The 16,706-nt window shown below is 39.6% G+C and overlaps 1 protein-coding gene across 6 annotated transcripts in view; it reads left to right on the forward strand.

Moving 5' to 3' along the window:
* ATXN7L1 (ataxin 7 like 1) overlaps nt 1-10,049 on the forward strand; it is a 208,843-nt gene extending 198,794 nt beyond the window's left edge. For 4 of the 6 annotated variants that reach the window (XM_067564467.1, XM_067564468.1, XM_067564470.1 and 1 more), the window contains 2 exons: nt 4,784-4,858; nt 7,386-10,049. In XM_067564467.1, the coding sequence (XP_067420568.1) occupies nt 4,784-4,858; nt 7,386-7,427 (117 nt within the window). In that variant the 3' untranslated portion in view covers nt 7,428-10,049. Of the gene's footprint in view, nt 1-4,783; nt 5,903-7,385 lie in introns of all 6 variants that reach the window. The other 2 variants (XR_010922884.1, XR_010922883.1) reach the window with 2 other exon arrangements.
* The last annotated feature ends 6,657 nt before the right edge of the window (nt 10,050-16,706 follow it).

Here is a 16,706-nt window from a genome sequence, read left to right on the forward strand (position 1 = left end):
TTCATCTCCAGACAGTAATTGGCGCACCCTATAAATCAGGCTCACCTTCCCATCTCTATGCCAGTGCTTTTGAAATATGTGCTCCCAAAAAAGACTAGGATGCCTTGGATACAAGAAACTTTTAATATCTCAAAAGGGAGGAAAGTCAAACTATAAACTGTAATTATGAAATACTGGTATACAGACCCTGGGAGCAGGGATTTGTCATCTTTTGCCTGAGTGACAGTAAGTAGCATGGTTTGGAGAAATGAATGTGGAGATCAGACTTGGGAAGTCCTGAGTGCTAATCCCAGGTCTCACTGAGTTGCTGTGTGACCTTGCACCTTCACTTGTACTTCAGTCTCCTAAGTTGTAAAATGAAGATAACATTAAACGACCTCACAAGGATGTTGTGAGGATTAGTTAATATTTGTACAGTGCTGTGAATATATAAAGCACTGCTGAAGTAGTAGTATTATTGCAAAGCACCATGCACAAGGATGGCACTACATAAACAAAATAATATTAACCATAGAACATATCTTATCTCAATATTAGTAAATATGAGATTACTACGTACTGACAAGATTCCCTAGAGTAAGAGGTTAAGTAGATGGAATAAATGTCTTAGGAACATGGATATTAAGCATCATACAATATTTATATAGGTGTAATTACAGTTCCACTTTGAAACACTACCTTGGGAACTAAGTACAGTATAGGTGATTATAATCGGGCTCCGTATAACTGGCAGCTAATCATCTTTGCAACAAGGAAACTGAAGTGTGTGTACGTAATATAGACTGTGCACATTACATACTGCATGTTGATGTTGCATACAATCTAAATTTGTAACTACCTAAATATATCAACTGAATAACTTTATTAGCCTCAGGTTTGAATATTCAGAAAGCCAGGGGATGATGAGGTCTTTTGTTTGAAATGTTCAAAGCGAGTTTAAAACGTTAAGTGTTGATGGGCTGTGTTCTCATAGTATTTGTGTTTCTAGAGCTCCACAACAGATTTAATGTCACTGGAAATCTGCTGCTCTTCCCTGATGCAGAGTAGGCATTCTGGAGATCTTCCCTTGAAATGAGAGCAAGGGGCAGGTCACTGAAGGGCTCAGGTGACTGGTGATAGGCTATGGAGCTTTTCACATCTACCTCGGATCCAGCCCAGGGAGGCAGTAACTGAAAGCCTTCTGTTCTGATGGCTGTGAAATAGGTCAGTTTATAAATGAAATAAATTGGTAGCTGGCCTCACTCTAATTCCTAGTAAAATTGTCCTCATCACCAAGAAAGCACTGCCAAGATTGAAACGCTTTTATTATCAGTCTCAGTAGAGTGCCAAGGACCAGATGGGCTGTGACTCTGAATTACCCTCACACTCTTAGAAGTGATTCCTCCATGTCAGGGCTAAGGTCTACCAGCAAAGCAATGTGAGGAAGCTCACATTGCTGCAACCCATAGGATTAACTGGTTCTGTTTGTACACAGAGGGATTCCATCCCCTGTGTTATTACATTCTCAGGAGTATTAAATTAATAGAGCCAAGAGGCCTGGGTTCTACTCCCAGCTGTGCCAGTGACTCACCCTAGGACCTTGGCAAGTCACCACACCCCTCAGTGCCTGTTTCCTCATCTGTGAAATGGACATATTGATCACCCACCATTGTAAAGAGTTTTGACACCTACCAATGAAAAGGGGTATATACTTTCAAAGCATTGTAATGGGGGGAGGAGAGGGATTGGAAGAATTTAAAAAAATGTAAACAGACCCTAATTTAATTTGAAAATTGGCTGTAACAAATGTTTCATACCATTCTCCTGATAGTATCCTACTCAAGTAGAATACATCAAGTACTCCTAGCTGTTGAAAACATCATCATGTCAAGGAAAAGTGTTTACATAGTTGCAGTACTCTGTAAACAGCCCATAGGGCACATTGCTAGGGGACCCAGGGCAAGTACAGCTCCAGTATACAACAGAAGTAGGAATAGCAGTGCATGAAGCTTAGCTTAGTCCATCAGTGGGTGTGGGTGACAGGCACTGGTTATCTGCATGCACTATTGGAAAGGTCTGTTCCCATACCTCAGCATTGTCTCTGATACAAGTCAAAGAGAGAATTTGTTTTGGATAGCATGTGAATAGAGGAACCAAGATTGAGTCAAAACAGCTCCGAGGAGAAAGGTCAATACTTGAAGAGGTGGAATTGGGACAGCCCTGCAAAGTGTGTGGAGTGGACAAACAACAAAAGATGGGACATGGGGAAAGAGGAAAAAAGTCTCAAAGCTGGCAAAATCCCATCCCAACTCTCTGACAAACCACTGAGCCTCTCACCTCCTTTCTGCCACAAGCAGCAAGGAAACAGTCACTGATCTTCAGTGTCTCTCACTCCACTCAGGAGAAAGACCTTTGCTGCTTCTCCAATAAATTATATAAAATTGAGACTGACCATGAAATTCATTGATCTTGTAAATAACCTGTTCAAAATGTGTCTGTCGGCCATACACAGGTGCAAATTCAGGATAAGCATATGTGGTCCCCACATCTTCAGAGAAAATTCTTCTGGGATGTAAGAAGACAATATTATCCATTTCTGAGTGGTGGTAGATGCCTGTACACTGCACTGATGGGGCACTATAGAAAAGATAGAGCGCTGGCAATAAGGCAAACTCTGGGATGTGCAATTGACAATTTTATGACAATATTTGGACTAAATATTTATCATCTATGTATGTATCTAGACATTACATTGCACTGGCTCTCAAAGAAACTCTGTGGTCCAGTAAATTGATCTCACTGCAAATTTACACCCCTGGGATCAGATCCTCTGCACTTGTTCTGGTGGCTTTTTGCTGCCCTGATCAAGCAGCATTCTCTTTATATATGAAAGATTTCAACTAGTGTAATTCCATGTAGCCAGCTCTATACCACCTGCTCTGAGCCTCCCAACCCTAGCATAAGGGTGTACCAAGGCAGGGCAGTGTGGACTGAGCATTGTATGCTCCAGCAATCCCCAAAATCTACTCTGTTACGCCAAAGTCCAAACTGGGACCCAACCAACCAGCCGCAGGATGTGAGGGAGCAGAAAAGTGACTCTTAGCCCTTCCCTATCTTCCCTCTGCATCCTGCACCAAACACAGCTCATCTGGACACAAGGATCAGGTTCTTAGTTTGTCATCTGTTAGCTGTGTCTGCCTCATACTCTCCTACATACACAACTTCCCCGCAGAAACCATTTGCAAATAACTAACAGGGTCAGAGTTAAACAGAAAGCACATGATGGACAGAACATTGAAAGTGTCCATAGCTCAGTACATTGAATCCGAGTGCTGTAACGTGGTGTAATACGGATCATAATCCCCAATTCAGAGGCCCCTGACATGGCCACAAAGGAGAAGAGATTTAATACCTTTTCAGTCACCATTTTTATAATCAAACATTCTAACATATTCTGGGCAAAAACATGCCCTGCCATTAAACAAACCTGCTTGACTAGATGGAAGCAGAGGGAAGCATTGGGTAGGAGGGCAGCAAATACAACTTGGTGCTGGCAGGATATTCCATGTATAGAAGAAAGCATGTACGTGTCTCTCTTCTCCAGTGCAATACAAACTCCCTGTCCACTGGACTAATATATTAATCTGGTTATACCTTCATGCAGTATGGAAGTATCGTGTCTGATTGAAAAATGCTCTCTATTCCCTTTTTCCTCTGACCAACTAGCAGAGGGAAAGATTTGCTCTGAATCAACCTGTGTTATGGCTTTGATGCTCAATACAGGGAAATATACATACAGAAGGAAACAACAAACATGACAAAGAAGTCTGTGTGGTGGAAATGACTTTTATATCTATGAGAAATAACTAGAAAAGAAGCGATTGCAAGGTTTCATAAGGTGTCTAAAATGCTAAAAGGTACAGCATAAAGGAATGGATGCAACAAACCTATTTATGAAGGTAACAGATTCAGGATGCAAACTGAAGCTAAAAAACAAGGACAAGGAACTTAACGGGAATTAGGAAACCTTGCTTTACACAGAGGGTGATTAACGTAGTATAAAACTATACTAAAGACAGCAGTAAAAGCTGCAACCGTGAATATACTTTCAAAAGATTTTGTTAGAAAACGCCTTAGAGACAGGGTGTAAACATTAAATTAGGGGTATGCAAAGTAGACTCCTCTATTCTCATATTCAGCTGTGTAATCAGAATAGTCATATGTGTCCCTCTGCACAATAGTTAAAGGTAACTGAGTATAAAACAGCATTTCCAATTTATTGCTGTTAGTGCTGCAGATTCACAGGGACTGGTACTGGAGGTTGACCAAGACACACAGCAGAACATAATGAAGTTGGAGGTCAGAAATCCAATGGATTGCTCAAGACTCAGCAGCTCAAGACCTTTACAATGTGTCCACTAGCATTAGGCACTGCAGTGGATTGCCTGCAGCCCAGAGCATCAGTCAGAAATCAACTTGTAACCCACAAGTCAAAACCTGGTCACTACAAAGCTAGACAGATGGGCCACCTGATTTGTTGTTTTTCTATCCCATGCTGTTCTAGTATGTGCTTTGTGAAATGTCACTGCATTTGCCTGCCTTTAACAAGTTCAATGAGATCACTGGGAACTATATCTAAAGAAACTTGCTTTTAAATAGACAGTAGCAACGTTACCTCTGTTTTCTAAATAAATGTAAAACAATTAATACTGCTTTCAGTATGAAAGAAAACAAGGCCATTACAGGCTTCCCATGTGTCTGACGACAATGTGCCGTTCAATACTATTCAATTGATGTCTTTCAGATTGGAAAAAATAGCAGTGTAGCTTTGTCACAATCCAGTCCTTCAAGTACATCAAACCCAGTACACAACAGACAAGTAAGTTTGTTTTTTTTAAAGCAAAAGTGTACGTAAATAGTCAAATACCAGATACTCTGTCAAGTAATGGTTTGAATAGTTTTGTGTTAAATTATTATTAAATTTTTAAATCTTTATCATCAGTAGATTTAATCCTTTTTTAAATCAATATTAGATTTTTTTTGCCTCATTAAGATTCTCTCTGCAGCTGTTTTTCCCTCCCAAAGGGCGTATGAATGGTGAGTTTTCTGCATTTTGTGGGCCACCCACCCACACCCACTGCCCAATCACTTTGTCGTTTGCATAGCCAGCTGTCTCTTCTGAGGTGGAAAACCAGCCAGAAGCAGCTGAAACAGAGTTTTACAGAGGAAACCCACTGCAAAAGGAGACTGACTAGTCTCATCACTTCTCAGAAGAGAGAAATAGGACAGAGAAATATTAGAGAGAAGAGGAGACAGCTTGTCTAAGCAAGGAAATTGATTAGCACAGCCACACAAACTACTCTGAATTTGACCCCTTTCCACACCAACCAGACATCGCTTAGGGCATGAATAATGCTCTGTCATTCCTGTCTATCATGCTGTTTGCTGGAAGCCTTGTTTTTCTATAACACAACTTTTTTACAAGGAGAGATTGTTGGCCTATCGCTCAATGTGTGGACTGCTTTTCATTTGGTTCCTACCCTTTGACGTGTCCAGTTTGTATGGCCCTACCAGAAGTTAAACTCCTACCAGTTTAGCTCTCAGGATCATTGGAACACACAGACCTTCCCACTGTATCAAGTCCCCAGAGAAGGATAAGCTATTCCACAACAGCTGTTCCAGAACAGTTCCCCATGTGGACACAATACTCCAGAATAAAGTGAGTTTATTCTGGAGTAAGTACTCCAGTCACAAAGCAGTCAATGCCGGTCAATATTCCCCTTGTTTGTTTCTCTCCTCCCTTGTCTACATCAGGAATAGTGATGGTCCTAATGCTGATAGCCTGCATCATTTCCCCCCATTGAGAATAATCTGAATCACCATCATATAGAGATGAACTGCCAAAATGTGACCTACAATAAAGGTTTGTTCCTCCTTGCTTGCTGATAAGGAGTTTGTGTACATGGAGGAAGAACTACATTTAATAAAAATGCATTGGAAAATCTCTCCTTACCCATGTATCCATATAGATTGGCATTTTGTTTTAAGAGAATGCCATCCAAATGCCAAGAGCATTCAGGGGCGTGAAAGCTGTTCTGAAGCATAATGCTGATTTCTGGTTAATTTAAGGGGCAGTTCCTGTTTTGTTCTTTCATCAGCATCATTGACACACAACTCCAGGAATAAGGCTTGTTAGTTAACTGCAGTACTGAATCCACCAGTGAGAACCCAATAATACAAAACATTGATTTTTGTGGCAGTCCTACATACACACAAGCTATTGTAGGGATTTTCAGTAATACATTGTTGCCAACTCTTGCAGTCTTATCAAGTATTGCAATATTTGGTGATTTTTCTAAAGTTCTTGGAGTCATTAAGTGAAAATCTGAGTTTTTTATAAAAAGATTCTAGCCCTCACAGTTGCAGTTGAAACTTGAAAACACAAATAACCTTAAACACAAATAAATCAAGCTATATTGTTGTTTAAAATCTCATGATTTAGTGATGCCTGACTTTTTGAATGATTAGGGTTATTAATACTGATAATATGAATTGGCAACAGAGTGCTCTGGAAGTCAAACTTTAGGCTTACACTATATGGTAATGTCCTTTGCAAGGTTTTTGTCAGTTACATAACAAACTGATCTGGTTTCTGAAAGTTGTAGCAATCAGGATATTGTCATGATAGCCCGAGCTGTGTGGTGGTTAATAAATCATAATGGAGTTGGTAAAATGATGACTTTACATGAAAATGTCTTCTACCAGATGATGTCAGCTGCATATTAAAAGCATACACCCCAGAATTACTGGCTATAACATCCATCCCTGCATTAGTTTTAAAATTAATCATTTTTTTGTTTTTGTAATATTTTAGGTGCCTGAATGTTTTAATATTTCAAGCCCTCATTATAGTATGGTTTTTAAATATGAATAATTAAATCACTGTAGTAAGAGAAGGTGACAGTGCATTCATTGTATGTCATTTGGGATTTCAGCAGCTTTTCTGCCTAAGGCTTATGGAGATGTGATGTAAAAGGAAAAGATGGTTTAGAACTGCAGCCTGTTTGTTACTTCTCATTTGCCTTGATTTGTGTGTCCATTAAGTCAGTGTATCACTGTATCTCTTTTTAAAAACAAAAAACCCTATACACAGTCTCAACAAGAAACAGAGGCATATTTGATACAGCTTCTTTTCATTGGGATGCAATGTAATTAGAGTGTATTTATGTGAATCTATTTCTCAATAGGGATTAAACTTTATTTGTAATGAGATTCAAGAAAAATAGATTCCTTTTTTATTCGTTGCAGCATCAAGTGCATTATTAAAGTTGTTAGTGTTGAATGAACATGCACATGTACTGGAAAATGTTTCACTGTTTTGAAACTGGCTCTGGTTTCTCTTTTAGAAGACATCAAATCGGACTGGTAGGATAAGGACTCTTCCATAGCAAGGAAAAGGAACCAGCCTATAATCTCTAGCTCTCAGTAACCCTACAGCACAGGGTTTTTATTTTCTGTGTCCTGCAAGTGGATTTAACCTATTATCAGTTTGTGGTTCTAAATGAAATTTACAGAAAACTGATGTAATAGTGGTTTGTTTTGTTTCTCGCTTGTATTTACCACTGATCTGTGCATTCTGCTTTGTTCTGTTTCATGCCTTCTCAAGCTGTTAATGTTGCTTGCTCCCTTTGTTTCTTACAACAGTAAAAGTGGACATTCCAAAATAGTCTACTTCATGGTTTGGGTTTATTTTAAACTGTCCCCAAAATTTGTCGTCATTAATTAAAAAACCACAGTAATCTCTGGATTTATGCTTGTCCTGTGGATAAAAATATTACCTAGTGCATTCCTCACCAGTTTGTAACTATTTGGGCATTGCAACTTTAAGGACTAATCTTGATGGGTGTCCAGCACCCACAATTCCCATTGACTTCAGTGGGTTTTCTGAGTGCTCAGCATCTTTCAGGATTAGGCTCTTAAGGAGCCTGTACTCCAATCAACGCATGAAGGATTTATGCACCTAACTCCTGCTAAAAGTTAGTAGGAGAGCAACATGAAAATTCCCCATATCATGATGGGAGTCGTGACCCCTAAGATCACACTACTTACTGGTTAGCTTCATCAAACAGTTTGGGTTTGCAAGGACAGGAGTTGAACAGATTGGTTTGCATCAATAGAATTGCACTGACAGTGTTTCTTATAGGATTACTGAATTTTTTTTAATAAAATGTAGATTTTATAATCAGGAAATTGATACCAGGTACTGGAACATTAGTACAGAGGAGTTAATTTTTATTTCTACAGTGTTAAAAGTGCACTTATATGCTGGTTTATTTACATCTTTGAGAAAGGAGAGACTGCAGATAGTAGGAAGATTACTTTTTTTCTTTTTTAAAAAAAGAAGGCTTAAGGCAGATTTTAAGAACTATAAAATGTTTAAGGAATTATAAACGAGGCTAGACCCTTTGAAAAAAGTTTAGAAGATATTCTTAAAGTAAATTTTTATAGTGTTAATTTTGTAATAATTTATGTTTTGCTATATTTCTGAGCTAGCTGACTGGAATAGTTTCAGAAACAGTATGAAATGTAGGAAAGTTTAAGCAATGTTTATATTTTTAAAATGTTCTTTGAATTATGTTTTTATTGAACATTTCTTCAGACTGAAAAATGTGTACATATCTTTGTTATTTTTGCACAATTTTTGTCTTGTTCAGTTTTAGGAGCACAACTATGTTGAGTTTTTTAATTTATTTTGAGTTGTAAATCTGCAGGAGTTTAAAAATCTTAGTAACAAGTCACACTCTGTAATTGATGAAGTGTCCCTTCTGCTTCTAGAGGGAAAACAGTGCTTGTGGGATTCAGTGGCTGCTGCTGAGAAATAATGCTAGTCAGTGACTGAAGGAGCAATTCCATAGTTTTAAGACTTTTTAGCTCTTCACATGTATCTTTTAATTGGAAAGCTGGAATCTGGAGACTGTCCTTTGAATGCTGCTTATACATATTTTTTTCAACTGGCTTAGGCCCGACAGCATTTGGTGAAAGCTAAGTATCAGTTGAAAACCCCATGGTATTTCTCCCTTCATTAAAGAAGCTTTATTTGATTTTTATATGTTAAAAACTTCAGCCTGAAAAGTTAAATGAAAAAAAAATTTTTTTTAAGTGGATAAAACTGGACCATGCTATAATGCATTATTAGTGTAGCATTCACTCAGCAGTTCTTTTTCTCCCCCCATTTACCTGAAGAGCTTGTGATTTGTTTCCAGCAATATAGGCTCAGAAGCTTTGGTTGTTACACATACGCAATGCATAGGCCCGTCAGCCATAAATAAAAAAAAGAAAAAAAGCGACTTGGATAACTTGTATGCCTTCTTTTGTATCGATGTAACAATTGTAAATAGTGCTGATCGACCTTTGTAGAGAATAGTTTATACAGCATATTCTATTATTGCTGATTCTCAGTGAACTATTGTTTTAAAAAAAGAAAAAAAAGAAATTTTTCTATTTACACCTTATATTTTGTTATGCTGTTGACCCATGGCACTTTAACAAAACTCTGTGGGTTTTGCATAGCTGGTCAGTCATGGGGTATATTAAATAACTGTTGTTGCACAGAAATGAATTTGCACCTGCTATATTGTGCTTTCCTACTTCAGATTTTAGAAATTTTTCCAGAAGACTTTTGAAGAAAGCATGTCCAATCATTCTAAAAAGAAAAAAAAATGCCATACTTGTACAGTCAATTTCTTTTCTACAGTCCATATTTTGTAACACTAAGTATTTTCATTCTTCGTCCTGCACCTTTATGTGTTAGCAGTATCAAATAGAATTCATTCCATGCTTGTGAAAATTGTAAGCAGAATAATTGTCTAAGGTAGGTGTAAATAGTACATTCTATGGCTTACAGTTTTAAAAAAGGAAAAACAGAACAAACATGTATCTGATTGATACTGCCATGGTTCAACACCGGGCCTGGAGATATTCTCTAGTGAGCGATTGTATTTTTTGTTTTTTGCTTTATTATTATTTTTTTGTAACATGGCTTTGTAAATAAAATAATTTATATGTTTGTAAGAAAAAATGTGCAATGTCATTATTTAACTTTTTTTTTAAATGTGTGTGTATAGTGAAATTGTACTTTTCTTTCCTCTGCATTCCTACTGTTCCAGATTAGTCTGACAGTCAGCTTTGAGAGAGTTGCTAGATCTCGAGCAGACTTTCCATCACTTCTCTGGAAAACTGCCGCAATAACATCCCTCACAACACTGCTCTCACACAGAGCTGCCATCATCAATTTGGCTCAAAATGAGTTAAATATTTTTCTTCTCAAAATTTCATTTTTATGTTCAGGAATGTTTATTCTAGAAAAGACTATGGAAAAGAGAGATTCACTTTCCTTTTCTCCTGTATTTGCTCTGTTTCCAACAGTAGTGTGGAAAAACCCTATCTAAAAAGACTCCCTTGCCTTCCTTATGCTGCCATGGTCTAACTCTAAAATCTCCAGCTAGAATACCCAGTAGAATAAAAAATTCAGTTAACCTGCTGATAGACACTCCAGATTTAATCATATCTTAAAAGCATTGGATATAAACTTTTAAAGCCACAGCATTTGACTGGGATATATACTCCTGTGTGTGCACATGATCTATGAGTCACTTAAGCTGCAGGTTAAGCGCCATTTTAAAAGGCTAAATGAGATTTAAGTTGCTTATAGGCCTAAATGCAAGCCCTCTGCACATGGGTGAATTATTCTGCTCTGCAGAGAAAGTGTTTTCTCTTGAGATTTCTGATACTTCCTCCGTTTGGGCTGGACATACTGTCAGGAACAGGCTAAGAATTCTGGTGGTGGTAGATACTTTGGTCTAGAGTTCAAGGCTGATCATATGCAGAGGAGGTAGGATGCTTACAAGGACCCTCATTACAAGTAACTCATTTTATTCTTTCTCTACTTGTCCCATTTGATATATTCTTGAAAATACCAGTCTCACCGAGATGGATCAAATTGTAAATACCTTTTTATTGTATTTTATCTTTGTACGTTTTTTTACTTGAGATATAGGGAGGAAAGTCTTCATTGTCTGCAGATGGTATCTGTTTTACTCATCTGAGTCTCTTGGGATTGGGAAGTGCTCAAAATTCAGAATTCAAATTCAAAATTCAGAAGTGCTTCAGAATTCCGGGAACATGTGGAAGTGATTCAGACAACAGAGTCAGACTTTCTTATGTTAGAAAGTATATTGCATGTAGAGTTCTCTGCTGTTTTGTTTCTTTGGTACATCTTGAAAGCTACTGCACATTGTTTACAGATGCAACAGACATTATAGCCTTCTGCTATAATGCAAATAATACTTTCAGCTGCAGAAGCAAGATAAAGCTGGAAATTCAGTACCAGTTCCTTGTTTGCCTTGAAGCAGTTGAATCATGGCATGAGTTATACAGTGCTCAGCTGCCTTCATTTTGTAATGTATCAAGTATGGTATAGACTTAATTCTTACATTGATTTTTGACAGGTCCACAGAAAAGTTTGAATTTTAGGGTCCATAACTTGAAAGACACCAGTTCTAAAGTTAAATAAGGAAGACCTTGTTTGGTTAAATTGAACAATTAAATTTGGTTAAATTGAACAATTTTTAACCAGAATTGTGGTGACACCATAAAAACCATTCCTTTTGTTAGTAAATTCAGCCTTTGTTGTGGAGCCTACAGTTCAACACTGTCTGTTAAACAAAAACACCCTACACTGCTGGGTCAGAGTCCTGACTCCACAGAAAAAACTTGCGCTACAATGTGCACATGGTCATAGACCAATTGAGTCAAGAAAATTAGTCTTTATTAAATGAAGCACCATTTACAAAATGCCAACATTTTGATATAAATATGTAAGTTTAAATATAACAAATGGCTGAGCTGCCCTGGCGGGGTGGATGCATGAATATCTGACCTGCAATCCAGGAAGTCCTGGGCCTTGACTGATTCATCCGCTGCTCTTTTCTGGACTGAGGGAGTGGCTGCTAGAGCAGGGATCACTGCAAATCAGTTTACCCAGTTTTTGTTCAACAGGGAACTGGCCAGTTTGAGAGACAATACTGAGTTTTGTGGCAAGAAGTAACACATCCTAATGCCTGTACTTTCCTCTTGCTCCAAAATAGTAAATCAAATATTTGCATAATACCAGATACTTAATAATTAACCAAGCACTAACACTTTTCACAAAGCAATCACTCCATACCTGACCTCTGTCCTCATCCTCAAAGGAAACCTGCACATCTTCAAAAAAGCCTGAGAGTTTAAATTTATAACTTTGCTTGACACTAAAAATCATGGATTAATAAATACTGGCTTTATGGTTTATTAGAATAATCTGTAACCCACTAGCCCCCTTTTTTGTCTTATGACTGCAGTATTAACTGGCCATATCACCTTGACTGGTCTCTTACAATATGTGTTAAGTACTTATACTACACAATCTGTTTCACCTTGTATTTAGCTGTAACACTCTGAATACCTTTCACACAGCTGAAGAGTTTTATGTAAACCCAAAAGCTTCTCTTTTTCACCAACAAAAGATATTACCTCACCCAGCTTCTCTCTCTAGGGCAGGTCTACACTTAAAACACTGCATCGGCGCTGTAGTGCTTAACTGAAGACACTCCTATACCAACAGGAGAGTATCTCCTGTTGGTGTAGTCCAGTGGTTCTCAACTATGGGTATGTGTATCCTGGGGGGTACAAAGAAGTCTTCCGGGGGTACATCAACTCATCTAGATGTTTGCCTAGTTTTGCAACAGGCTACATAAAAAGCACTAGCAAAGTCCGTATAAAGTAAAATTTCATACTGACAATGACTTGTTTATACTGCTCTGTATACTAGACACTGAAATGTAAGTACAATATTTATATTCCAATTGTTTTATAATTATATGGTAAAAATGAGAAACTAAACAATTTTTCAGTAACAATCTGCTGTGACACTTTTGTATTTTTATGTCTGATTTTGTAAGCAAGTAGTTTTTAAGTGAGGTGAAGTATGGGGATACACGCAACAAATTATACTCCTGAAAGGGGTACAGTAGTCTGGAAAAGCTGAGAGCCACTGGGGTAGTCAATCCACCTCTGCAAGAGGTGATAACTATATCAACAGGAGAAGCGCTCCTGCTGACATAGCACTGTCTACACCGGGGTTTAGGGTAGTATAACTACATCACTCAGGGATATGGATTTTTTGCACCACTGAATGATGTAGTTATACCAATATATGTCTGTAGTGTAGACCTGGCCTATAGAGCTAGCAAGGCACTCAGCACAAGCAAGGACAAAAGGCAGTCAGTATTAAAAGGAGACCCCTGCTGTTCAACATCTTTGCAGTGGGGGGAAGGCAGATGTGGAGATGTGCAGCTTTCCCTACTGCTCCTTTCCTCTTCCCCATGTCCCCTGGGACTAGTTTGGCTCCTGCACCCTGATTTAGGAAATGTTTCATGAACCTACGTCCCAATCAAGCCAGCACCTGCAGTATGTCCACCCTCAGCCCTGCTTGTCAGCTACACCTTTTAAGTCCCTGGGCAGTTTGGGCTCATGCATCACTAAATAAAAAGGCTTAAGAGATTAAAAATATTCAGTGAAAAAGTTCACCTTCAATGATAGCTTGTATACATCCTTTCAGCCCAATTCAATTTCCAACAGCAAGAGATACCCTAATTCCCTGAAAATATGCTTTATCCTAGAGCTGCTGACAAAAGCTTAGCTAGAAGCATCTCTCTATTCCACAGGTTAAGCAGCCAAGAAACTCTGTTAAATCCTTCTTCCCCTAACTCACCCAACGTTCAGTTTTTCTCATAATAGTTTGTTGTACAAGCTTCTTGCAAACCTTCTTCAATGGTCCATCTACATGACTCAAGTAAATCAAATGGCATGGTGATGAATAGGGATAATAAACTCCCTGCATAAGGCATTGCCAACTGTAAGCATTCAAAACCATAAACTCTACCTCCAAAAATCATGTTTTACAAATTATAAATTAAAATAATAAATCACATTGGGGTTTCCTGTGTTTTGTCATTTTGGAGCATTTAGGTTTTCCCCATAAAAATGCCCTACCCACAATTTGTGTTTGATAAGTTAGATTTAAAATTCATCCTTAACTGCACCAACCACAAGTGTCTCCTCTGGCTCTCTCCTAACTGCTGGGGTGGAGGAGCTTTGATTCCCCCGCCCCCCCTCCATCTCCGCCACAAACATTGGCTTCCCGTCCCACTCCGGTCCTTTACATTCACATTCCCTTTTCCCTCAGTCTTCTTACTCCTCGTGGTCTCCCTCTCTGCCCTTCTATATTACCCTCTCTAAAGTTTCCCTCTCCCTCAAATTCCACAGCCCTCTGTTCTTCCTGTTGTTACAAATATTTGCCTGCCCCTCAGGAGCTGCTTTGCTCCCAGGGTCCCTCCCCTCCTCCAGGAAATCAATTTGCAGCTTCTCTGCAAGGCCTGAGCTGCTAATTTTACTGGAAGGGGGAGGGAGGTCAAGGTTGGAAGTGGCTCTAGCAGCCTTAGTTGCTCTGGGAGGAAGAGGAGACTTTAGGAGGGTATGGCCATATTGCAATTAGACAGCTGCAGCTGGCCGGGGCTCGGACTAAGAGGCTGTTTAATTATGGTGCAGACGTTTGGGTTTGGGCTGCAGACTGAGCTCTGGGACACTCCCAGGGTCCTAGAGCCTCGGTGCAAGCCCACATGTCTACACTGCAATTAAACAGCCCATTAGCCTGAGCCCCGCAAGGCCAAGTCAGCTGGCACAGGCCAGCCATGGATTTTAATCGCGGTGTAGACGTACCCCTACATGCCAAGATACCAGCCACTGGGTACAGGTGTTAAAACAAAACCTGTGACTCTTCTGGCCAGACAGTGACTGCTGGCAGGGATGATAGGTAGAGAACACTGCAGAAAACAGTCATGGAGAAGCTAGGTTGGCTCAATAGTTTCTCAACCCTCCTTCCTGCCTATATTCCTTTATCAGACTAATTCAGAGATCTTTAGTGCTATAATATGATACACGAGTGTTGGCAAAGGATTAAATACAGATAGGTTTCCGGTGTGACTTGTACATTCCTGTTCCTTATTGCTGGTTGTGGTCATTGAGTCTGTATGTGGAAAGAGGCCTACCTGAGTCATCCACATTGCACACATTTATTTAGGCCCAGCAGAGATCAGAATATACTGGAATGTAAAGCTGAAGCATCGCTCTGGAAAGCTGCTCACCCTCTGCTGCACGATCAGCTTTTTAAAAAAAAAAGCTCTCTATGCCAAATTTCACAACCTGGACCTGAGAAAAACACTTAGTGGGCGTTTTGCATGACTACAGACCCCAGGATATAACAGTGAGAAGCTGTCAACATAGCACTAATAATTTTGCATACATTTAACAAGGCACCACTAGATGGCACTTGGACATTTTGTTATCCTCTGACAAAAAAGTCTGCAGGACTCTCAACAGACATGGAGACGAAACCACTCTCTTAGTAAGTGGCTAATATAAACATTTACCTTTTTCTAACCACCCTTGAATCTTTTGTCTCTATGCAGAGACAAAAGGGTCTGCATAGCAGCATGCCTTTTTCTCTTTAAGACCTCTAGGCTTTCTGCACCGACTATAGTTATTTCTTTCCATTAAACTAAGCACTATACTGAGTCAGACCAATGGTCCATGGAGCCCAGTATCTTGTCCTCCGCCAGCAGCCAGTGCTAGACGCTTCAAACAGAAGAGGGCAGTTTATCAAATGATCCCCATCATCCAAGCAAGAGGTTTAAGGTCAGCCAGAGCATGAGGCTGCATCCCTGACCATTTTCACTAATAGCCATTGATGGCCTGGTCCTGCATGAATTTATCTAATCAACCCAATTATACTTTTGGCCTTCATGACATACCCTGGCACCAAATTCCACAGGTTGAGTGTGGGTTGTGTGAAGAAGTATTTCCTTATGTTTGTTTTAAACATAATTAATTGGGTGACCCCCTGTGCTATATGAAGAAGTTAATAACACTTCTTATTCACGTTGGCCACATCATCCATGATTTTTACGGACCTTTGTCATATACCTGTGCAGTCAGTACTTTTCCAAGCTGACGTGTCCCAGTCTCTAATCTTTCCTCATCGAAAAGCTGTTCTGAATGATTTTTGTTGTCTTTCTCTGTACTTTTTCCAATTCTACTATAACTTTTTTGAGGTGGCTGGCCGGAACTGTATGCACGTTCTAAACGTTCAAGGAGTGGGAATGCCATGGATTTACGTTGTGAGCACTAGAACCACTCAGTGTGGTGCCCAAGCCTTTCCCTTTCACAGAAATAGTTCTCACCAAGAGCTGCAATGAGCTTGTACTGGTTAAACACTACACTCCAGCCTCAGCCGTCTTGGTCATTCTGCTGCCATAGCCCTATACTCTCCCCTCCCCCTCCCCCATCTTTGAAGTACTGAGATGCTGTCCCCTTTGGCTTCGCCTTACTGCTCCAGCCACTCTGCGTTGCCTTTGACAGCGCTTTCATCCAACTCTGCTCCTTCAGGCGCACGTTCTGTGCCCCGTGTCCTTATCCCTTTTTGAATGGCCTCATCTACGCCAATAGGCCCTAATCGCCCGCTGGGAGCTGGGTTTTGCACTGGAGCACACACACTGCATGTGAGCCAACGCAGTAATGCATGTGTGACAAAAGGCCCGTAGCGGGCTGTATTACCAGGCGTGTGTTTGGGG

Source organism: Emydura macquarii, unplaced genomic scaffold (genome assembly GCF_026122565.2).
Source record: "Emydura macquarii macquarii isolate MOO-44397 ecotype Brisbane River unplaced genomic scaffold, CSIRO-AGI_Emac_v2 contig_2636, whole genome shotgun sequence".
Classification (NCBI taxonomy): Eukaryota; Metazoa; Chordata; order Testudines; family Chelidae; genus Emydura; species Emydura macquarii.